General features: G+C 39.2%; 1 protein-coding gene across 7 annotated transcripts in view; it reads left to right on the top strand.

Annotated features, from left to right (window-relative positions):
- Positions 1 to 23521, top strand: part of HECW2 (HECT, C2 and WW domain containing E3 ubiquitin protein ligase 2) — a 392970-nt gene that overhangs the window by 319323 nt on the left and 50126 nt on the right. For all 7 annotated transcript variants that reach the window (XM_034954717.3, XM_055108913.2, XM_063595507.1 and 4 more), the window contains 2 exons: positions 10018 to 10101; positions 13889 to 13998. In XM_034954717.3, coding sequence (XP_034810608.1) covers positions 10018 to 10101; positions 13889 to 13998 — 194 coding nt within the window. The remainder of the gene's footprint in view (positions 1 to 10017; positions 10102 to 13888; positions 13999 to 23521) is intronic.

The raw sequence follows: 23521 nt of genomic DNA, 5'->3' as shown, positions 1-23521 counted from the left end.
ACTGTGGACCTTATATTCATACCTGGAGCAAGGATTCCCAGTACCAACATAGCTTTGCATATGTCCTTTCTCATCTGTGGCACACTACTTAAGATAAATATTCCTTCTTATTTTTCCCATAATATAATGATAAAAGTGGTAGCCCTTGAGAGATTGAAGTAGGTATACCTCTTTACTTTGTGTTTTCCTGGTTTGCTTGTGATTCATCCTAAGCCAGAGGATAGCAGGCAATTCATTTAGTTTGCATCTGTGTATAGTTTTCTCTTCCCTGAGACTTCACTGGTGTGTCTTCCTGTCTATGTGGCTATGGTTTTCCATGCATTGTGATATGGCTTTTACTTTCAACTGCTGTATTTAAATCGCTGCTCCCTATAAATTCATTTATCACACAAATGTGAATGGTACTAAGTTGCTGTCCTTTTTTTTTTTTAAACAAACCTCAGGAGATGTTTATTTCCCCTGTTAGAAAAATTAGCTTCCAAACGTCAGTACCACGTCTGTAAAATGGGTAGTGTCCCCATGGGATTATTATATGCTACTACTGGTTCTCACTGAAAGAAGATGTTTGTATGCTATGACACTAAAATAAAAGCTGAAAAAAAGTTCTAACATTTTATACGAATACAAATATATTCATTAGAAAACAACCTTTAACAGTATTTTATAGGTGAATATAATGCACATTTAAAAATTCAATAAAATTTTTAGTATTGGTGTTTGTACAGCACTCTGTAATGAGAAAGGCCATGAACCTGAGTTAAGAGTTGAGAATTTCCCCTCTAATATGATTATTAGGTCCAGCCAGTAAATCTGTTCCCTACTAGTCCAGCTCTCCCCAGGCACCAGTGATTATTTTTGGCAGCAGGCTGTTTCCTCCTTGAGTGCTTCCTATATAACTCCCCTCACCATGAGGACATGATCTGTGATAATTTTTTCATTCTGGGTAGATTAGATCATTCCATATTTTATGTTATTAGGAAATCAGTAACTTGGGAGTCAAGAAATTCTGAACCACAAAAGGCAAATGGATATGTGTCTCAGGATTCACCAGACTAGAGGCAAATGCAGAATTGAACCTTCTATTTCCTTTCATTATCCTATTTGAAGAGCCCTGGGGTTTTGTTAGAGTTTAATTTTACTCTTAATTTTTTTTATTTTAAAAATAATGGCCCATTTTGAAGTTTATCAAACAATACAGAATTTTAGTTAATAAAAAGTTAAAGTTTCAAAAGCTATATTTCTTAAGATAAACCCTAGTGTTCAAAATTGCTAACCTATTTCTTTTCCAGCTTTGTGGCAAATGAATTTTTCTGCATATAATATTAGACTGGAAATGTTAGTCTTGGTTAACAACTGAAGTACTTGGTGAAAATAGCATGAATTTACTTCTGCTGATCCGTATGCATTTTCCTGTTAAGACCTGCCTAGCTCTCTCCCTTAGTCCTCTCCTGATTTGTTTACTTATCACTCAGATGTCTGGACCAACATGGCAAACTTCTGATCTTTGCTGTACCAAACTTAAATAATAGCAAATCTGGACTGAGACTATTATTTTCCTACAGACAGTTTACATAGTGATAATTATTGAATTTTTAAAGACACCTTTTTTTTTTCTTTTGAGGCAGGGGGTCTCACTCTGTTGCCCAGGCTGCAGTGTAGTGTCGCGATCACAGCTGACTGCAGCATCAACCTCCTGGGCTCAAGCCATCCTCCTGCCTCAGCCTTCCAAGTAGCTGGGACTACAGGAGCACACCACCTTGCCCCGCTAATTGTTTTGTGTTTTTTTTTTTTAAATAGAGATGGAGTCTTGCTATGTTGTACAGGTTCATTTTGAATACCTGGGCTTAAGAGATCCTCCTGCTTCAGCCTCCCAAAGTGCTGGGATAACAGGCATGAGCCACTGTGCCTGGACACCTGATTAAAATAATTTATTGACACCACATAGTAATGGTCATTGGGAAGTCCTAATAGTAGACTCTGTCTCACTGGGACAGCAGCAGTAATGGCTCTTAGAAGGTAGTTGAGTATAGCTCTTAAGATTTTGTTCAGGTTTGGAGCCAGAAAGACCTAGGTTTGAATGCTGGCTCTGCAATTTACCCACCAGGTGACTTCGAATGAGACATTAAACAACTTCCAAGTTGTCATCCTCATCTGTAAAATGGGGATCGGAATTTCTAACTTCCAGCATCTTTTTGAAGATTAAATGAAATAATATATGTATAAACCATTTGGTACTGTGTAAGCATAGTAAGCATATAGTAAATTTAAATCAATATTATATTAGTAGTCTGCCCTTCATTTCTTTGTTCTATCAGAAGGACTCAGTTTAAAGTAATTTGCCCCTAAACTTACTCTAATTCTAAAAACCACTATTCCTGAAATTAATCATGCATATAAATGGACCAATGTGATTCTGTGGATATAATTTAAATGCAACTAGGATCTAGGATCTCTTTTCCTTTTGGGGGTGGGGAGCGGACAGAGTCTCACTCTGTCACCCAGGCTGGAGTGCAGTGGGCACAATCTCGGCTCACTGCAACCTCTGCCTCCCGGGTTCAAGCAATTCTTGTACCTCAGCCTCCTGAGTAGCCAGAACTACAGCAATGCACTACCATGCCCGGTTAATTTTTGTATTTTCAGTAGAGATGGGGTTTCACCATGTTGGCCAGGCTGGTCTTGAACTCCTGGCCTCAAGTGATCTGCCTTCCTGGGCCTCCCAAAGTGTTGGGATTATAGGCGTGAGCCACCCTGCCTGGCCATCTTTAATTCAACTATTAATTTGTTTATAGGAGGGCTTTTTAGTGGTGCTCTCACATTGTTTCCTACAGGGAGCGTTACTCTAAAATGTTTTACATTTACACAATAAAACCAGCCTTGACTGCTCCATGCCTAGACTGAGGACTGAGCCTTCTGGCTCGAGGTTTAGCCGGAAATTACTGAGGGCCAAAATATCATGGCAATATCATTAAGATAACGTTTTAGAAGCCATCCAAAGGTATATTAAAATACCTTTCCAAGGAGCTAATTATCTTGTAGGCCTATTAAGAGATTAGAGACTTTCTTCTTCAGGGCAGTAAGGAACACAGATTCTTAGAACCTGTCATCTATTCTATGACTTCTGCAAAAGGAATAAGTGCTAGTCGTGTTTTATTTGAATGGATGTACTAATTTATAGATCTACATATGCTTTTGAATTATATATCATGTATATATCTAATTTTCACATTTTTGATGCATGGAATCTCTTAATTATTAATGTCAACTTGAAGACAACTGGACAGTCAATCACCTAAAATTTAAAAGGCCCAAAACAGGAACTCCAATAGCCAAAATTAGTTTAGGTTCTTTTCACAGTATCACTCTCAGATATTTGTTAAATTATTTTCTGATAAACATTGTTCTCTGATGTAACTTTGAAAGATTCTCCAAATTATACATGCATTCATCCACTGGATATTTCTCCAAAGTATTGTGGTTTTTTGCTAATAAGTGGTTCAATCATGATTTTCAAGATGGTTTTCTTACATGAGGAATAATAATATTTTAGGTACATCTGTTTTACTGTTGATTTTTCCTACATTCTGTTATATTTATGAAGAAAACAGTTCAGCAAAATGTCATTTTCCTTTAGTAACTCATTAGACTTGGACCCTCTGTGGACCAAAGCAAAATATCAGTGCTGAAACCAGTCTCAGTGCCTTCCCCAACCCCAAAAGAATAATAAATCCACTTCTAAATCATAGAGAACAATGAATTATTTATGATAGCACAAAGTAGTTTTTAATAAAATCTGCTTTTTACTTATATTTAAATAAATTGCCCAGTTACTGAATCAGAAGCATTTCTTACAAAGCAAACAAAATAAGCATCCCTTCTATGTTAATAACATGTTAATAGTATGTTGGCAAGTTGATTTAGAACAACTTGCCAACAATACAAACAGAAAAAGGAGTGGGTCAAAGAAATCTAGTTTGGCTTTATTTTCAATAGATCATACTGTCTGCTGAAAAAGGAATAAATAATTATGGAGCCTGTCTGATAATATACTCAATAGTTTGAAATTATTGAGTGCTTCCTATATAATAGGCTCCAGGCTAAGTATTTCATTTGCATTCTATAATTATGTTTATATTAACATGAGGAAACAGAGTTAAGTAACTAAGTTCTTAGCATGCAGATAACTTATATCTATTTATGACAAACTTTGTCCCTACACATGTGGCTGATTAATTTCACATCTCTGGGTCCATAAGAATCATATGTCCATAATGGACTTAAATTCCCATAACCTTTCAACTGCTCGGCTGTATCTGTCAAGTCAGACAGTGCCCTGTGACTGTAATAATGAGTATCAATGATCAGTGCTGGTCTTCCTTTCTTGACATTATACCATTAGGCAAGTCAAAGCATTTCTCTAGAACTGCCTGAGGGCAGTTTTTGAAAACGTTTATTTGTGAATGTGCCACTGAACTGTATCTAGAGGAACCAGGATGTGCGGAGTCGGCAATCCAGAGTTTTGTGGTTTTGAGCATTGCTGCTTCTGGTTGTCTCCGAACACATGCCCTTCTTTAACTTCACCAGAATATTGGGTGGTTTCATGAGAATGTTTTCTGTGGGAATTCAGTCTTGAGACTTTGTTCATTGTCCTCAAATGATCTAGTAGAGTTGATCTTCTGGGGTGATTCCATGCAGAGGAGGAAGTGGTTACACATACTGTGAGAGTCTGAGAGACAGCAGTAGCTGGAGACTTTTTCCTGAGTTTGTCGCTGTATGGTTTAGGTTCTCATTTTACAGTTGTGAGTTTTCATGTTAAGAGATTGCCTTTTTACCTGCCTTTGCATTTCTCTCCAGTGGATACTGTTTTAGTAAATAATTGGACATCGGCTTTCCAATTCTTTTTTTATTTCTCTGCCACAGGAAAAAAAGAAAAAAAAAAAGATAGCAAGATTGTTTATTCCAAACACCGGGTGGAAATTGTTAGGAGCCACATACGTTATTTTGGCCTAAATTAATCATGTCCCTGCTTTGTATTTTACTAAGCACTTATCAGGTAGACAGAAAAGTGTTTTGTACTTGGGGAACACAAAGATAAAGGAGGACGGGCTGAGCACCATAGCTCGTGCCTGTAATCCCAGCCACTTTGGGAGGCCGAGGTGGGTGGATCACTTGAGGTCAGGAGTTCACCTGGCCAACATATGAAACCCTATTTCCGCTAAAAATACAAAAATTAGCCAGACATGGTGGCGCATTCCTGTAATCCTAACTACACTGGAGGCTGAGGCAGGAGAATCACTTGAACCCGGGAGGCAGAGGTTGCAGTGAGTCGAGATTGGGTCTCTTCACTCCAGCCTGGGTGACACAGTGAGACTCCATCTCAAAAAAAAAGATAAAGGAGCAAGGGCTTTTGCCCTGAAGAAACTTACGTTTCAAAAGGAATTTAAGTTGTACCTCACTAGCCAAATCAGAAGGTGTACCCATAAAAGTGCTAGAATGTACTCTAAGGGGCACAGAGAGATAAACGTACCCATGTAGAGAGAGCCAAATGATAATACTTTGTATTAGTATAACCTTAATCTTCATTATATACCACTGAGGTTGAATTGAATTTCTTTGTTAAGAAGAAGCCAGGCTGATGCAGTAAGTAGCTCACTCCTATAATCCTAGTAGTTTGGGAGGCTGAGGCAGGAGGATCACTTGAGGCCAGGAGTTCAAGACCAGCCCAGACAACATAGCAAGACCCTGTCTCTACAAAAATGTTTAAAAATTAGCTGGGTGTGGTGGTACATACCTGTAGTCCCACCTACTCAGGAGACTGAGGCAAGAGGATCACCTGAGCCCAGGAGTTTGAAGCTATAGTGAGCTATGATTGTACCACTGCACTCTAGACTGGGCAACAGAGAGGACTGCCACAGATTGCTTCTAACTGTATACATTAATAAACTTGAATAAATATATTCAAGTAATTTTCAAACATTCCTCTAATCATGATCAGTTGTCTTTAACAACATTTCTCAAACTTGTTATGTTATTCCAAACGCTGGGTGGACTCATGAAAATTTGTAAGAGTCACATCTGTTATTTTTCCACTCTAAAAGGAAAAAGAAATATTGCGGACCTATAATGTTGACGTTAATCACTTTTATTTTAAACTTAAATGTGTACAAATATAAAATATGTATAAACCTCTTATGCTTACAGCTTTTATAAACTACAAAACCAAAAGACATACAAATTAAGTTAAAAACTAGAAAAAATCAATAACATTTGAATTAATGCTATTAATATGAGGACACTTTGTTTTTCAGAAGCCAAATCACCAATGTTGAGACCATTATCGGTGGAAAGACACATTTGCACCTTTCTGTGCTTGTGTTTGACTTGATTCTTTTGATTTTTTGCATCTCTGGCCTAGCATATGCCTCCTTGGAATTATCAGTCATCATTTTTCCTTCTTAACAAAAAGCTTATTTTTATCTACTGATTCATTGGTTTGATAAGCCAATTCATTTAATAGTGTAACCTGAAATACAATACTGAAGGATAAAACATATCGTTGAATGTGCCTTGGGATGAGTGGATTCTACCACCACTTTTCTATTTGCAAACTATTGCAGAGCTTTTGTTCTTAGAATAAGCCAGGATATCTTTTATGCATTATTTAGCATGAATGTATAATTTTCTTTTTAAATCCATCTCTTTTCTCTTTAGCCTGTGGTAATTTACATATACATTACTTAACCCCACTTGATCATTTTCATGATGCAAGTTAATACTGTAAGAGAAAAGGTTTTTTTAATTGCTAAGCGAAGTGTGCGTAAGTGGCAGATGGGGACTGGTGTTATTATCATATTGAACATCAAGGCCCTGACAGCCTAAGGGCAGCCAGGTGTGTTCGCCGTCCCTTTAAAAGCTCACCTCTGATCACTTTGCACCAAGTGCCCTATAAATACAAACATGGGACCCAAAGTCATATGGCAAGATTCAGTCATAAATGTCATCCATCTCATCTAAAATATTATTATATTGTTTCATGTGCTTTGATCATTGAAGTGAAGACACAAAATTTAAAAATTCTTGCAGAGCTTGAGCTTATGTATGCAAATTTCTAGTAGACCAAGGATGCCAGTTTGAGAATCACTGGTCTATAGCATATTGGGCAAATACCTGGTAACCAAGAAGTGGTTCCTTTGTTTTTCTCAGAAAAGATTGGTGACATTTCCAGGACATCTGCTGACTTCTGTCTGTTCCTCAGCCTTGATCTGCTCTCTTTACAGGCAGTAAACTAATGCCTTCTTTGTTTCTACGTGAAAGGACTTTATAAAGAACTGTTTAGACCGGGAGAAGGTATAAAGCCTAACCACGCTTCAGTTAAGTGAATAGAAGAATTTAAATATTTTCACATCAAATGAGAATTACCTTTTGACTTTCTCTCTTCCGCTGCACTGTAAGCTCCTTGAAAAGGGACTTTCTCTTACTCCCCATTGGATTCCCAGCGTGTGGTACCATGACTGGCACACAATAGGCATGCAGAAAATGTTCACTGAAAGAATGACTCAATATCAACATAAGAAAGTACTTACTGGTGTGATGTACATCAGACATGTTCCAGTGTCTGGTTCCTGGAAGCATATGACCCATAGCTTGTCATTGTGATGAATTAGCTGGCCTGGTAGAAAATTGGTCTCAGCCTGCCTCTCATATGTTCTCACCTGAAAAATCAGACCAGTTGCCTTCACAGACTGCTAGTTTATATCTGGAAAGTGATGAAAAGTTTCCCATCTGGCATACCTCCTCTGGTACCTTTGTCCTTTCTTTTTCTCATCCTATCATCCTTGTGACTCAAGAAGCGATGATGTTTTTCTTATTCACAGGAAACTTCCAAGCCGCAGACCAGGGCCTGATATCTACCATCACTCAACTCCTTCTGTGTAGCTCCAGTTAAGGAAGGAGGGGAGAGTGCTCAGCCTGTTTGTTTTTTGTCTTGTTCTGTTTGCCTGGATTCACTGTGTTGATAGACAAAAGAGATAAGCTGCATATTTGTGGGAGATAGCTTTTGATTCTTCAAGATCAAAGCATGGTGTTACTGACCCTTATAAGAGTAGTTCTTTGGTTAAGTTATTATTCATTTTTCTTCAAGATAACTTTCCTCTGATTTAGCTTTTATCAGCCAACATTTACATCTCTTATCAGAAAAACCATTCACCAGATAATGGGCCTGGGTTTCCATCACGTGTTTCAGATGTATGATTCCAAAACTTGAGGGAAAATGTTCTGTCTGGTTCAAGCCTTCACTGAAATAACCTTAAGCAGAGAGAGGCTGGCCTTCTGAGCAACTCCTTTACGTACATGCCTACCACTAATTTCTAATAGTCTTTAAAAAAAAAATAGTAGTTAGCTGCTGGCAATAAAGTACAGAAAGGAAAGTTTGGCAAATACTAAAGATTAGCTGCTTCATCTATCATATAAAATGGATCTAGCCAGAAGAAACCAAGGACTGAACTCTGTTTGTCATACCTCGTAAGCTGTGTGGCTAAGGGCAAATCCATTGACTTTTCTATGCGTTAGGGAATTTTTCATGTGAACATGAAACCTTGCCTTCCACCTCAGTGCCTTCAAGTCAGCAAGCAATCTTAAGAAAAATATTTCAAATTTGGGAATATAAAAATCAGTGCAACTTGGCCAGGCATGGTGGCTTACGCCTATAATCCCAGCATTTGAGAGGCCAAGGCAGACAGCTCACATGAGGCCAGGAGTTTGAGACCAGCATGGCGAACATGGCAAAACCCCATCTCCACCAAAAGTACAAAAATTAGCTGGGCGTGGTGACGCATGCCTATAATCCCAGCTACTCAAATGTCTGAGGCAGGAGAATCGTTTGAACCCAGGAGGCAGAGGTTGCAGTGAGCCAAGATCATGCCACAGCACTCTGGCCTGGACGACAGAGTAAGGCCCTGTCTCAAAACAAACAAACAAAAAAATCAGTGGAACTTTGTGAAAATATCAAATAGAAAAACAAGTTGCTTGTAGATAAGAACTAAATCTAAATAAATACTTGTATCAGTGATTGGTATTTTGCTTTATGGTATTGGAATCAGAATATATTGTCCATAGCACTCAGAATAAAATTGCATATTTGCATTATCCTCTATATTCCAATGAAATAGAATGATTTTAGTACCATAATTTGTGTTTTTATTTTTTTCTTCATCTTATAAAAGTTAATATGGTGTGCTTTGAAGTAGCATGATGTAAATAAGGGAAGAAAGCAACTAGGAAAAAAATTATTAAAATTGTATTCATATAACAAATTGAAAATAGTGACATGATGATGACTCATCAAACAAAAAAGAAAAAAACTGGTATCACATTTACCTATAACAAAATAATGGTAGAAATAACTCACCTTGTGTTTGATATGTATATGTATATATACATTGGCACAGGTATGCACACAATCTATTTCACCAACTGTTGTAGCAAAGTATTTCAGTTTTTTCTTTATTTAAAAAAGGCATATGCTTTTACACTGAATATGTAATGCATAGATACTATCTGCTTCCAATTAGGAATGAGCTCATCACATGCAACTTAAAGGTATGGCCTCAGGAAAATAGATGACTCTCCCAACACAATCCCTTTTTGGAACAGCAGGGCATCAGCGTAAGACTATATCGCTAAAATTCAGGCCCACAGTCAGCTTTAACTCAAAGCAGACACTGATTTTATTGGTTGAATAGTATACTATTTATAGTACTTGGGCAGCAAAATGATGAAGCCAGTGAAAGAATCTTTCTCCCCACAACATTAGAACTGGGAGGTGTTGATGCTTACAAGATCCCCCCCTTGAAGGCAAAGACCATGTCTCTCTTGGATGTGTATTCCTAGGGTATCACACAGTAGCTGCCACATCATAGGTACCAAAAAACATCATGACTATTATAAAAAATGCTCTTTACTACTGAGTTATAGCCTAAAGGTCTACCATATACATTTTGTGCTGTTTCTTTTTTTGAATAGGGAGAAGATCCAATTTATCCGAACTGAAGGGACTCCAGGATTGGTGCGCCTTTCAAGCGATGCAGACCTTGTTATGTTGCTGAGGTACATACGTAACACTCACTCTTGAAGCAGAAGGTCTCTTATCATCAGATATCATGGAACATTGTAGAAAATAATATGCCAATATTCATAGCCTAAAAATTATTCTTATTCTTTAGACTTGTGGAAATATTTTGAAGATTTAGGGTGCTGATTGAGTGATCATTCACTTCAGGTTGCATTTGTTACACTGAGATCTGTTTAATTTTGTTTTCACCCTGCTGGCAAGGGAGATGGTATTGGAAAAGGGAAAGGTTGTAGTGAATAGAATCTCCCACTCACAGAATGGAACAGAAGGGTATCAGAATAAGGCATCCACCGTTTACCCCTCAGTGTTTACCCTTTCAGTTTAATATTCTTTCAAATGTTTTTCTCAAAATATGTTTTGTCCCCTTTTGCTGACTCAAGGCATTATTTATTTACCTTGTGGTTTTGAGAGTGTACGTTTGGGAAATCAGATCAGAAAGTTGACATTTGGTCTATGCTACTCATTGCCAACTTGATAGCCCTTCATAAAACTGACCAATTATTTTCACCCTCCGCCCCCTAACCCTCCAATGGTTAAATCAGCTTTGGTTTTAAATTTTAGAGTAGTTTAGAAAGGAAACTGGCAAGTTTTCAAAAGACTTTCTCATTTTTTTATTATCCCTCAAATGTAGGCAAGCCAAAGTAAAATAATGCTTTGCTCTACCCAGTGGTTGGGACGCTCATCCCTGTAACCTCCAGAGAATTAAAAGGAACATCATACTGAGCCTTCCAGGCAAGGTTTTGTTTATCCCTGAGTGCTAATAACCTCATTCAAGTATTCATGATGATCTTGACCCTGACCATTTCTAATTCTCCATTCCATAGTTGCCATATTTGTTGCCATATTTCTGACCTCCCATGTGATTGTTGTCAGAAAATTATTTTTCTTTATGTGTAGTCAAAGCATAATTCAAAGGGATATATTCACTTTCTATAGATACTTCACTTCAGTTGACTCTGAATAGGACCTATGGTGGGGGTAGCTTCTCAACCTAATGGGTGGCCTCTCTCCTGTGGTATTGAGCCAGTTGTGAAACCAGCATATAGTATGCTAGGTGGTCAGGAAGACTACTGGTCAATTAACGTTAGAGTGTGATGTTTCTATCATGGTTTGGTTGGTGATAAAATAGTTGAAGTTTCTGTTAACAGAATTCTAGCCAGGATATGCTCTTTTTCTTCACTATAGAAAGCTAAGGTTTTTTTCTTTTAAACTAAGAATTCTGCTTTGGGAATTAGTAAAAACAGAAGTCATAATTATCATTCACCTATCCATAGTTAAATAATATTTAGATGGTATAGTCTTAAGTTTATTTTACTATAGCTTATAATATTTGTACTTTGATAACACAACAGTTTGCATGAGTTTCTATGTGTTAAGTAGTAGAATTCAAATGTATTTGAATTCAAATAATTCAGAACTCATTCATACATAAAGAGCAAGGCTGCATTTTCTCCTCTTTGGGAAAATAAGCAGGTTCTGTAAAGCTAATGGGCCTTTGGAGAAGTGTGAGAAATTTTCTTACATATAATAGTTCTCTAATTATTGTATACAAATGATGTCATTAAATTCTAGGCTTTTCATGTGGGTGATCACATGTGTTTATTATTTTAATAATAGTAAACAACACAATGTATTATATGTACATGCTTAATAAGTAATATGATTAGTGATTATTGAAAAATTTGGGGTTTTATTCATGTCCTCGATTATTTATTTATTTATTTATTTATTTTTGAGATGCAGTCTCGCTCTGTTGCCCAGGCTGGAGTGCAGTGGTGAGATCTCATCTCATTGCAACCTCCACCTCCTGAGTTCAAGCAATTCTCCTGCCTCAGCCTCCCAAGTAGCTGGGACTACAGGTGCAAGCCACCACGCCCGGCTAATTTTTTGTATTTTAATAGAGACGAGGTTTCACCGTGTTGCCCAGGCTGGTCACGAACTCCTGAGCTCAGACAATCCGCCCTCCTCGGCCTCCCAAAGTGCTAGGATTACAGGTGTGAGCCACAGCGCTCAGCCATTCATTTTTTATTTTACTTTGGAATTGGAATGATTTGAATTGGTGACTACAAACTTCAGTCAGCATACTTGTCACTTACATAATGGAAGCCTTTGTGTCTATTTTAATGTTTTGTCTAATTTCTTAAAAAGGAAAAATCACTCCTGGTACAAATTGACTTATCAGTAAGCTGCAATGTAGAGATAGTGTTGCTCTAGGACATTATTCAATTCAGAATAAACCCATGTAAAGTTATTTTCCAATAGGGCTATTTTAAAACCCAATAATTTTTAAATGACCTTGTTTAATTTGTTATTGATTTTTGTATTTCATGTATCTTTTCACTAACTCAATTCATGTAAAAAATGTACCTCTATCAGAGCTCATACAAGAAATGATTGATAAATTTGGCTACATAAATATTTTTAAATGGATATAATGAAAGATACCACATATAAAGGCATAAAGAAAGATAATCAACTGGAAGAATAGATTTACAACATGTAAAACAAAGAGATCAGCTGGGCGCAGTAGCTCACGCCTGTAATCCCAGCACTTTGGGATGCTGAGGCAGGCGGATCATGATGAGGTCAGGAGATCGAGACCAACCTGGCCAACATGGTGAAACCCCATCTTTACTTAAAAAAAAAAAAAAAATTAGCTGAACGTGGTGACTCGCACCTGTAGTCCCAGCTACTCAAGAGGCTGAGGCAGGAGAATCACTTGAACCCAGGAAGTGGAGGTTGCAGTGAGCCAACATCGTGCCACTGCGCTCCAGCCATGCAACAGAGCTAGACTGTGTCTCAGGAAAAAAAAAAAAAAGGAAACCAGATTGTGGATACATAAAGAAGGCCTTTAAAAGAAGAGAACCCAATAGAAAAATGGGTAAAGGTTATGAAAAGGCATAGAAATGGAAGTATGAATAGCCAATAAACCCATGGAAAGATGCTAGTAATGTAAGTGTAGTTTCAAATAATGAGATACCATTTCACAGTATTAGATTTGTAAGAGTCCGAAAGTCTGAATACCTAATGATACATAAGAACTCTCATATTGTCTGGGCTTAGTGGCATTGCAGTTTCTACAGTCTTGTTAGAGTACAAACTGACACTGTCTTGTACAGCTGAAAAGAGCTCAGGTCTCTGGTTACTCTCTTTTAGGAGAATATCAGAAACAGACATTTCAATATGGAGAAGAAAGAAGACAATTAAATGGTCTAAGATCCAAATCCTCACATTTGAAAAATAGTAGCCAGGGTAAACAAGGGAGCTAATTATTTTGTGATTGTAGTTATTTAAGAGGTGTTTTGTTTTATTTTGCTTTTAATTATCAAATTAAATCCTAAGCCCTTCGAAGGCTGAGACCCTATTGTTTATTTCTTGGAATGAGGATATAGAACATACTTTATATATTTATGATGGGTTCTCAATAAACATTTTCTATTTTGTGTTGGAATCCTGTTTCCAAATCTGAAAACCTAGGTATGATTTTCAAACAAACATGTACACTCAAACTCATATGTTGAAATAGTAAAATAAAATCACGTTGTCCAAAGTTGGTAGGAAAACAGGGAAATAGCCACAGGGTTCACAAAAAGTACCACAGCCAGCCATTTTGTACCAAGAATTACCTGCAAGAGAAAGGGGGCGGATGCTCTCTTTGGGATATAAACCGGATCTTGGATGGAATATTCTACTCCTTTGGGATTTAGGCTTTTCCCCACTGCTTTGGCTGAAGTTCCCGTTTTGTTTCTTGTCTTTCCCCAGCTTATTTGAAGAAGAGATAATGTCATACGTGCCTCCACATGCCTTACTCCACCCCAGCTACTGTCAGTCCCCACGTGGCTCTCCCGTGTCATCTCCTCAGAACTCGCCAGGTGAGTCCACCTGCTGCTCACAGTGAATTCTCTGAGGAGTGAACCTTCAAGCCAGACGTTCTATCCTCCCTAAAGACAGAACAGTAAGGGAACACTTCAGGTACATCTTTGGTGTTAGCACAGATACACGTGTGCATTTCCTGTCTCGTAAGAGTGGCTTATTTCCATGAGGATTCATTTTGACAAACAGATAATGAATAGGAGGATTAGTGGTATGACATACTCAGATAGAGAATTTACTTTTCATGATGTTATGTCATACAATATCAGGAGACAAAATATTAAGTTGCTTTTTGACTTTAGAAAGTTCTAGTGAAGAGAACTTTTTTGATATACAATGAAGATAAAGTCTCTACTCTCAAGAAATAATATGGAATTGAAATTGTTCAGTGTAATGGACTTGGAAATTCCTGCAATTCATTAATTGCATTAGATAGAACAGAAATGGATTGGCAGATAGAAGATGTTGATAGGTAAACTGAAATGTGTACATTCAATCTCTTTTTGAAAGAGATAGGCCTGAATGAAAGAGTGAGTGGGTGGATGAATGGGTGGATGAGCAAATGGTAGAAAATGCAGCTTGGCAAATGAGCTTTGAAAATGAAGGCAGTCATGATGTTGACAGAATAGCAGATGTATATAGGTCCTTATTATAGGCAGTGCATTGTTCACACTTTAACAGCTGTCAGAACTGAAAATGATTTCAGTAGAAGTGCAAACTCCATATGTGTCACTAAGCTGCTGTATGTTCTTTGGTATATAACATGTGTTTTCACATACTGCAATGATAATGAAGCTGCAGCCTAATTGGATACTGCAAACAGGAAAAGATCTATTAATATGTTCATTTAACACAGATTTATGGAGCATCCAACTATGATCCAAGCACTGAATTAGACTCTAGGACTACAGAGATGAATAATACAGTTTCTTCCTTTGAAGAATTCATGGCGTGGCAGTGAGTCAACAAATAACTCTGTGAAGCTCTGTAGTTAGTTCTGTAATGAAGAAATGTATGAGAACACAGCTGTGGGAACAATTATTCTTTCAGGGCTGGGGATGGGGTATTTGGGGAAATATGAAGTGGAACCTTGAAGAATGATGAATAGGAGTTTACCAGGTGGACCAAAGAAAGAAGGACATTCTAGTGAAGGGAGTGATGTGTTAGGCCATTCTTGTGTAACTATAAAGAAAACCTGAGGCTGGGTAATTTATAAAGAAAGGTTTCACTGGCTTATGGTTTTGCAGACTGTACAATCATGGTGCCAGCATTTGCTTGGCTTCTGTTGAGGGCCTCAGGAAACTTCTACTCATGTCAGAAGGTGATGGAGAGCCAGCATGTCACATGGTGAGAGTGGGAGCCAGAGAGAGCAGGGGGGAGGTACCACACACCTTTAAACAATCAGATCTCCTGTGAGGTCACTCATCACCAAGGGAGTGGTGCTAAACCATTCATGAGGGATCTGCACTTATGATCCAAACACCCCCCACAAGGCCCTACCTCTGACACTGGGGATTATATTTAAACATGAGATTTAGAGGGAACAAACATCCAAAAAAACCATATCAGGTAGCATAAGCTAAGCCACAGAAGCATGAAAGTAGTGTAGGAAATAGATACAAGTATAGTTAATAGATACAAGGGAAGGGAAGTTCTCAAAGCTCAGGTTGGAAAGGTAGGCTAGGGCTGGTTGGTCATTGAAGCCTTATTATTATTATTATTATTATTATTATTATTATTATTATTATTATTTTGAATCGGAGTCACACTTCTTCGCCCAGGCTGGAGTGCAGTGGCGTGATCTCCCAGGTTCAAGTAATTCTCCTGCCTCAGCCTCCCCAGTAGCTAGGATAACAGATACGTGCCACCATGCCCAGCAAATTTTTGTATTTTTAGTAGAGACTGGGTTTCATCATGTTGGCCAGGCCGGTCTCAAACTCCTGACTTCAAATGATCTGCCTGTCTCGGCCTCCCAAAGTGCTGGTATTACAGGTGTGAGTTGCCACCCCCAGCCAGCCCTATTCTATCGTCCATGTGAAGCCACTGAAAATGTATAAGCAGAGGAATACCAATAATATCCTGCTTTTCAAAGATCAGTCTGGTGGCAATTGGGAGGATAAATTAGAAAATGAGAGACTAGAGACAGTTTCTCAGAGAGGCCATTGCATTAGCCAGAGTAACATGATGAAAGACTGGACTAGGCAGTGGAGATGGGGACCAGAGAACGAATTGAAGGGATATGTAGGATGCAGAGACATCAGGACTTTGAGTAGAGGTAGGGAAGAGTCAAGGAAGATTCAAAGGCCCTCACTACCTAGGCTACCAGGCAGATGGTAGCACCCTCTGCCAAGAATGGGAAATGGTTAGACTCAAATTGGAAGACTGAGTGAGTTTGGTGTTGGACAAGTTTTATTGAGAAATCTTTGGGCCATCAATGGGAGATTCCCAAAGACAGCTGGAAATGGCAGCCATGGCGCACAGGAGAGGTTGAAAGCAAGGAGTTCAGTGTACTGGTGGCAACTGAAACCTAGAGTATAGATTAAAGCAATTGGGGAGAAAGTCATTGAAAAGGAGAGGAAATAGAGGATGATGTCATGAGAAACCTCAATATTTAAGGGATGAGCTGAGACAGAGAAGCAAGTGAAAGAAAGAGAGCCAACAGATTTTGAATAGACTTAGGAAAGTCTTTTCAGGGGAGCCGGGTTTCACAGAGGAGTGGTCAATAGAGCCACATGCTCAAAGGGCTCAGGAAGTCCCAGCTACTCACGGGGGCTGAGGTGGGAGGGTTACCTGGGCTCAGAAGGTCAAGCCTGCAGTGAGCCATGATCGTGCCACTGCACTCCAGCCTGGGCAACAGAGTGAGACCCTGTCTCAAAAGGGGGATAGGGCATCAAGAAGGATGAGATCTGAAAAGAGGCCTCATTTAGATTTGAAAATCATGACATTATCAATGGTCTTTGCCAAAGCAGGTTCTGTGAAGTAATAGGTTATAAACCGGATCATGATTGGTGACAGAATGATACAGGATCTGAAGCAGAAGTCAAATGTTCTTTTCACAAAATCTGGAGGTGAAAAGAAAGCAAAATAGAACAGTAGTTAGGAGAAGAGAGAGGGAAGGAATTTTAGGATGGGAAGTTGAGTATACATGTGCAGAGGACACAGGACGTGAGTGGAAGGAAAGTGGTTTGTGGAATAAGGCAGGCTCATGGGCAGCACAACACTGAAGGCAGAAACACAGGCCAACTTTGGAACAAAATAGGGACACCTATTTTCGTGACACAGGCTGAAAGAAGTGTATGACACTACAGGTAAGTTTAAAGGTTTAGGGGAAAACTTCATGAAATTCCCAACTGGGAATTTTATTCTTTTAGCAACTGTCTGACTTTAGGCAGGGTACCTCCTTCCCTGAGCCTGAATCTCTTTTTCTGTAAAATAGAGATAATAATAATTACCTCACCTCTCACGATTATTTTTGGAGAACACTTTGCTTGGTGCTTGGAACATAACAAGTAGCCAATAAAGGTTAATGTGTCGCTTTTTCTTTCTTTCTTTCTGGAAATTTGATTCTGAGAAGTAGTTTGTTCACATTTGAACCATTAATAACTGGAACATACAAACCCTGATTTGCAGAGCTGTCTGCTTAGATATTTAATCATGCAGAGTGGTTTTTATCTTAGTAAGAGCCTATGCTGGGGTTTAAAGTGGACCATCCCTTTACCTGTGTTTTATGGTTAAAGACATGAAGCCATGTGGATTGTTGCTCGTGCCAGTCAAGGCTGTCCTTTTCCAGGCCTTTTGTGTGGCCTGTCCTCCCTGAGGAAAAGGTAAATTGCCAAATGCTGCCCCTTCCGTGCCCTTTAAAGGCATGCACTTGAAGACTGCACACATTCTTCAAGACTGTATGAGCACTCTAAATGTGGCCGAGTTCACTTCCTCATTTAGCATCGCAAATGCACATGAGTAATCATTGGTGACAATAAAATCCATTCTAGAAACTTACATTTAGAGTTAAACATTTTCCAAAGACCTGTGTAACCCAAATATATCTAAATTGCTAGCAGTGTTTGTGGTGGTTTTAATTTTCAGGAAGAATCATCTCCATATTTCTGGCCTACTCTGTTTCAGTGGGCTTTGTTTGATCTTGAAACTGGGTTGTACAGCCTGATATCAATGGAAGTCACTATAACAAATTCCACATGATACCAGGGCAGGACTACCTAACCTCATTTCCCCTCTGGAGGAATCTTCTGTTCCTTTGAATAAAATAGCTTCTCCTTCTACCAGGATTCCTGAAGGTTTTGTGAAAGCAACATCTCAAACAGATTTTTTTTAAGTGGTCTGATCCTCCTTGTGACTATAATTTCACCCCTTTTAGTGGTGTGAGAATAATATCTTGAAAATTATGACAGTAATAAATTTTAATGATCTTCATTGAGAATTCCTAGGAACCTGGTAAACTTTCCCCGCTTTTCCTCATTCCAAGCACATTGACATGTATTTTCAAGTGCAGAAGAGAGAGGGGCTTTGGAAACTTTGACTCACTGCTTTTTGCAGCTGTTAGAGTGCTCACCAAAATTTGTCAAAATTTTGGAATATGAAGGTTTGTTTTTCTAGGACCATTATAATGCCAATCCCAACCTCAGTGATGCCAGAAGGAAAAGATCTTTCCAAACACCATGTGGCTTATTATGCCAAATATGGGACCCAGAAGTTTATTTAAGCTGCACGTTTCTAGGAAATTAAATGCAATAACACCTAATTTATCTGATATTATTGGAGATGTGCTCTCTTATGTGGATTTTCCAGGTAACCAAAGCTATGATTTTAACTGTTTGAGAATTTGTTTAACCCCCCATTTGCTGAAACTCTTTCATAAATATGTTATATTTCTCTTTACTTTCCTATACACTGCACATTGAGGATATTTCATGGTTTGGGGGGATCATTGTGCCTATGAATCATGATGCAGAGCTCCTGTTACTTGACTAGAGCTGGACTCCCTGGAAACTAGCACCAGCAGAAAGTCACCTTCAACAGAAGTAAAACACTCAGAGAGCACAGAAGAGCCCTGTGGGTCTTTGCTAAAGATTGTCTTGAGGGGATGGGTTGTGAGAGGGAATTATTTCTCCCACCACATTGTGTACCCTTAATGATCTTCCTTTTCTTTCTCCCACCACAAAGTCTTAGCATTTTACCAGCTGTTTATGTCATCTTCTTCTCTTTTCACAAACAGTTCCTCTTCTCTGCTCACTTTCTCTCCTTTTCTTCCTTCCTCCCTCTCTATTCCTCTCTGTCTCTCTGTGTGTGTGTGTGTGTGTATGTGTGTGTGTGTGTGTGTGTGTGTCTGTCTCTCTCTCATCTGTCCCTCTCCCTTTCCCCACCTTTCCTACAGTCCCTGAAGTAGCTTTAGAGTTGTTTTTAGAAAAGGTGTTTGATCCCTTCCCTTGACTCAGCCCTACAAAGATGATCTAGGAACCAAATTGCACAAATGAAGGATGTTCCCTGGGTGGGTAGGGATGGGGAAGTTGTGATCCCAGAGACCAAAAGAAAGCCACAGACACTGTCTCTCTCATAGTATAGAGACTTAACTTTTTGTTGTTGTTAGTCTCCCTTGTCCTCACCCGTGGAGCTGTCAGAGGGTGCCTGCTATTGGCAGACCCTTTACATTTCCCTTTAAGAAATCACTTCCCTGCCAAGATCTCTGTCAAGGTTTGAGAAGTCAGAGCATTAAGTTATTTTCAATAAATGGTATGTACATGAACATCAGCAAGCTCCAAGAAATGACTCGAGGGCCTTTTACTACTCAGAGAATAAAGCAAAAATGCCAGGTTTTCAGTGCTTGTGCTTTGTGCCAGGGATTTGGACGTGTTTTTTGTCAAGTTCCAGCATTGAGCTATGTTCCAGAAGATGGAGCCTTCCAGAAATTATTGTAGTGCTTGATGTTTTGTTTTCATTCACTCACAGGGCATTTGTTTTAAATGTCATAGGGATTTTTTGAAAGTGAACCAGGAAAGAGATGAGCGTCTGAGCTGTCCCAGGACAGAGGCAGGGAGCCATGCTGGATCAGGCTAAGATCCAGCCCCTGTCCAATACGGAGAACCAGTGCTAGTCATCAGAACAGTCCAGGTTCTGGGTCACACACCCAGAATCAAAAAAGACTGAGACTGCCCGGGAGTTGGATGCCAAGCTATTTCTAGTGTCTTCTGAAATATTTTGTCAGATAGAATTCTTTAGTTTGTATATGATTATGCAATTTTGTAACAGTATATGAAAATAGGGTAACACAATATAGATGTTCTTTAGACCTGCCTAGCAATGACAAAGCAAAAACTCTCTAGTGTCTGTTACTGAAATCTTTTCCTGCACAGTATTAGCAAAATGCTGACTATCCGTGAAGTCAGCCCTTCATTTGATGTAACATTGATCTTTTGTACCTGATTTTCTTTAAGACTGTAAAGACCATAAAATTCCTCTGTCTACAAAGTATTATGACCTAGAACTTCACTTGTAGTTCTCATACAATTTTATTAGCGCAATCTTCCAAGAACATTTTGTATTTCCAAAGTGGAAGTAACATCATTCCTGCTCTGGAATTTCTTGGCAATTATACCTCACTTGTATTAAGAATTTGACAAAGGCCAACAGCATAATTTACTGTAATTTTATTTATTTATTTATTTATTTATTTATTTATTTTGAGACGGAGCCTCACTCTGTTGCCAGGCTGGAGTGCAGTGGTGCGATGTCGGCTCACTGCAACCTCCGCCTCCTGGGTTCAAGTGATTCTCCTGCCTCAGCCCCCCAAGTAGCTGGGACTACAAGCACACCCAGCTAATCTTTGTGTTTTTAGTAGAGACGGGGTTTCACCATGTTGGCCAGGATGGTCTCGATCTCCTGACCTCATGATCCACCCACCTCGGCCTCCCAAAGTGATGGGATTACAGGCGTGAGCCACCGTACCCAGCCAATTTACTATAATTTTAAAATGAAATAATGTGTAAATGACTTCTTTCATGATGGAACTATGAGCAAAAGAATTTTTGCATTTAACAATTGCTGTCTCAGAGTTTTTATGATTAAATCCCTTTACCTAGAGTATAAACAGAATCAGAGCTAATTTTTATTGTGTCTGTATTGATATTGATGGAATGCATTATGGCATTTCCCACGTCCTTTTAAGCATCTCAAATTATATAGGAGTAGTTTGTGTCTGTGCTGTTTTTTAAAGTAATCAGCTCTTAAAAAAACATGTTTCTTGGCAGGGCACAGTGGCTCATGCCTGTAATCCCAGCACTTTGGGAGGCCGAGGTGGGTGGATCACAAGGTCAGGAGATCGAGATCATCCTGGCTAACATGGTGAAACCCCGTCTCTACTAAAAAAAATACAAAAAAAATTAGCCGGGCGTGGTGGCAGGTGCCTCTAGTCCGAGCTACTCAGGAGGCTGAGGCAGGAGAATGGCATGAACCCGGGAGGTGGAGCTTGCAGTGCCCGAGATCGTGCCACTGCACTCCAGCCTGGGCGACAGAGTGAGACTCCGTCTAAAGAAAAAAAAAAAAAGTTTCTTTTGTGTCTTAAAAGATTTTCATTCAGTTCCTTGTTCTTCATTTTTCTCTCTCTTATCAATGATTTTGCTCTTGAAAGTTGATTCATTACAGCTGCGTTCTGCCCTGTCTGGGTTTTCTAGTCTGCAGTTTCTCAGACTGGAGCACTGACACTTTGATTGTGCCACCCTTGAGTGGACTTGAACTGCACGGTCCTATCCCTCATTCATCTAGGAGAGCAGCCTTGTGTTCATGGAGATAATGTTCCTTCGTGTTGCAAATTATGCCTTTCGGTACACAGGAAACATTTGCCCTGTGTTAGTCCCTGGATGCTGCCCATGTGTTTCACTGGTGATGTTTGACCTTCCTGTAAGGGAATAGTGTTCTCAGCCATAGCTACACATTACACATCGGAATCATCTGGACAGTTGTATTTAACACTCATGCCTGGGTCCCACCCCACATTCTGGGTCTTTACACATTTTGTTGTAATGCATCTTGGGTGTGGCCTGAACATTGGAATTTTTAAAAGCTTCCTAAGTGATTCTAATGTGCAGTCAAGATTGAGAACCCCTGCCTAGGAGTCCCTTCTGCTTCCCAGATCTCTAAAGTCAAGTTTATTCACTTGCTTTATGACATAACTCAGCTCTTTGCCTAACTATACAAACAGATCTCCAGACAGATTATTGGTCAATAGCCAGTTTTGTACAAATTCATTAGTAAAATCTCAATTCATTTCCCTGTCTTTAGTATTCACCTCTATGCAGATAACAACAGCTAACACTTATGTGGGATCTCTTATGCAACAGTCACTGCATAAAGTGCCATAAACACACTAACTCAGCTCATCCACATGTGTGGCCCTGAGCTCTCACCCCAATTCCAGCCCTGTATTTTTCAGTCTCTAGGGCATTTGGTTAGCTGTGATATCCAAGTCAATATGTATAAAGTTTCACATGCCCTTGTCCACCTGCATCACTTCCCACACTCTTCATAGCATCAGGTAGATAGACTTGGCTCAAATCCCAAATCTACTGTCACTGGAATATGACTCGGACAGGAAACTGCACCTTCATTTTCCTTAGTTGCAAAGTGGTGTGTGATGGTCCTAGTAATACCCGCTTCGTAGACTTGTGAGGATTTCTCAAGATCCCCTGTGTAATGTGCATCATCTGTAATGTACAGCAGGCACTTAACAAGTAAGACCTGTTGTTATTGTTTAAATACACTTTATATTATCATCATGCTTCCCATTCTTCTTCCTTGCTTACCTATTCTTTTCCCAGTGTATATTTCACATTGTAGATGTTTCTCTGAGTCACTCACTCCAGTCTAGTCCTTATCCCCTCGGGCTTCAATTACTGCAACGACTCCTAACTGGGGCTCTTTCCTCTTGCCCACCCTTAATTTACTCAACACACTCTGAAAATAATTTCTTAAATAAAACACCATTTGTATGTTATTCTTCTGCTCAAGAACCTATAAAGGCACTGTTCACTGCATCATGCCCAAACTCCTCTGCTAGGTTTTAAAAATTCTTGTCATAATTTGGCTCCAACCCTTCTGATCAATTTCATTTCCCATTTACTCCCAGCACTCCTCCTCCACTCTAGGCTAGCTTGGTTCTCTTGGCGTCTTCTGAACACACATGCAGTGCTCATGCCAGCTGTTGCTGCTGTGTTCCACTTTAGGATATAAATTCTCCTTCTTTTGCAAGGTGTGGTTCCAATTAAGCTTCCTCCCTAAGGCCTTTTCCACTTTGATCTCTACTTATACTCATTTCTTTTTTATATCATTACTATTACTTTTGTGTAACACTGATCTTAACAAATGCTTGCGGGGCTTGGGGGGCAGGCAGCCGTGTCATTGAGTGGCTGCCGCAGAGTGGTGAGCGCATGCCTCGTCTAACAGAGTAGCTGCAGCTGCCCGCTGGATCCCCAAGGAAAGGCAAGCCAGTCATTGCAAGATTTCCCAAATAAT

This window comes from Pan paniscus, chromosome 13, assembly GCF_029289425.2.
Source record: "Pan paniscus chromosome 13, NHGRI_mPanPan1-v2.0_pri, whole genome shotgun sequence".
Taxonomy (NCBI): Eukaryota; Metazoa; Chordata; class Mammalia; order Primates; family Hominidae; genus Pan; species Pan paniscus.
Note: the sequence above shows the minus strand (reverse complement) of the source record. Positions and strands in the feature narration are given on the sequence as shown.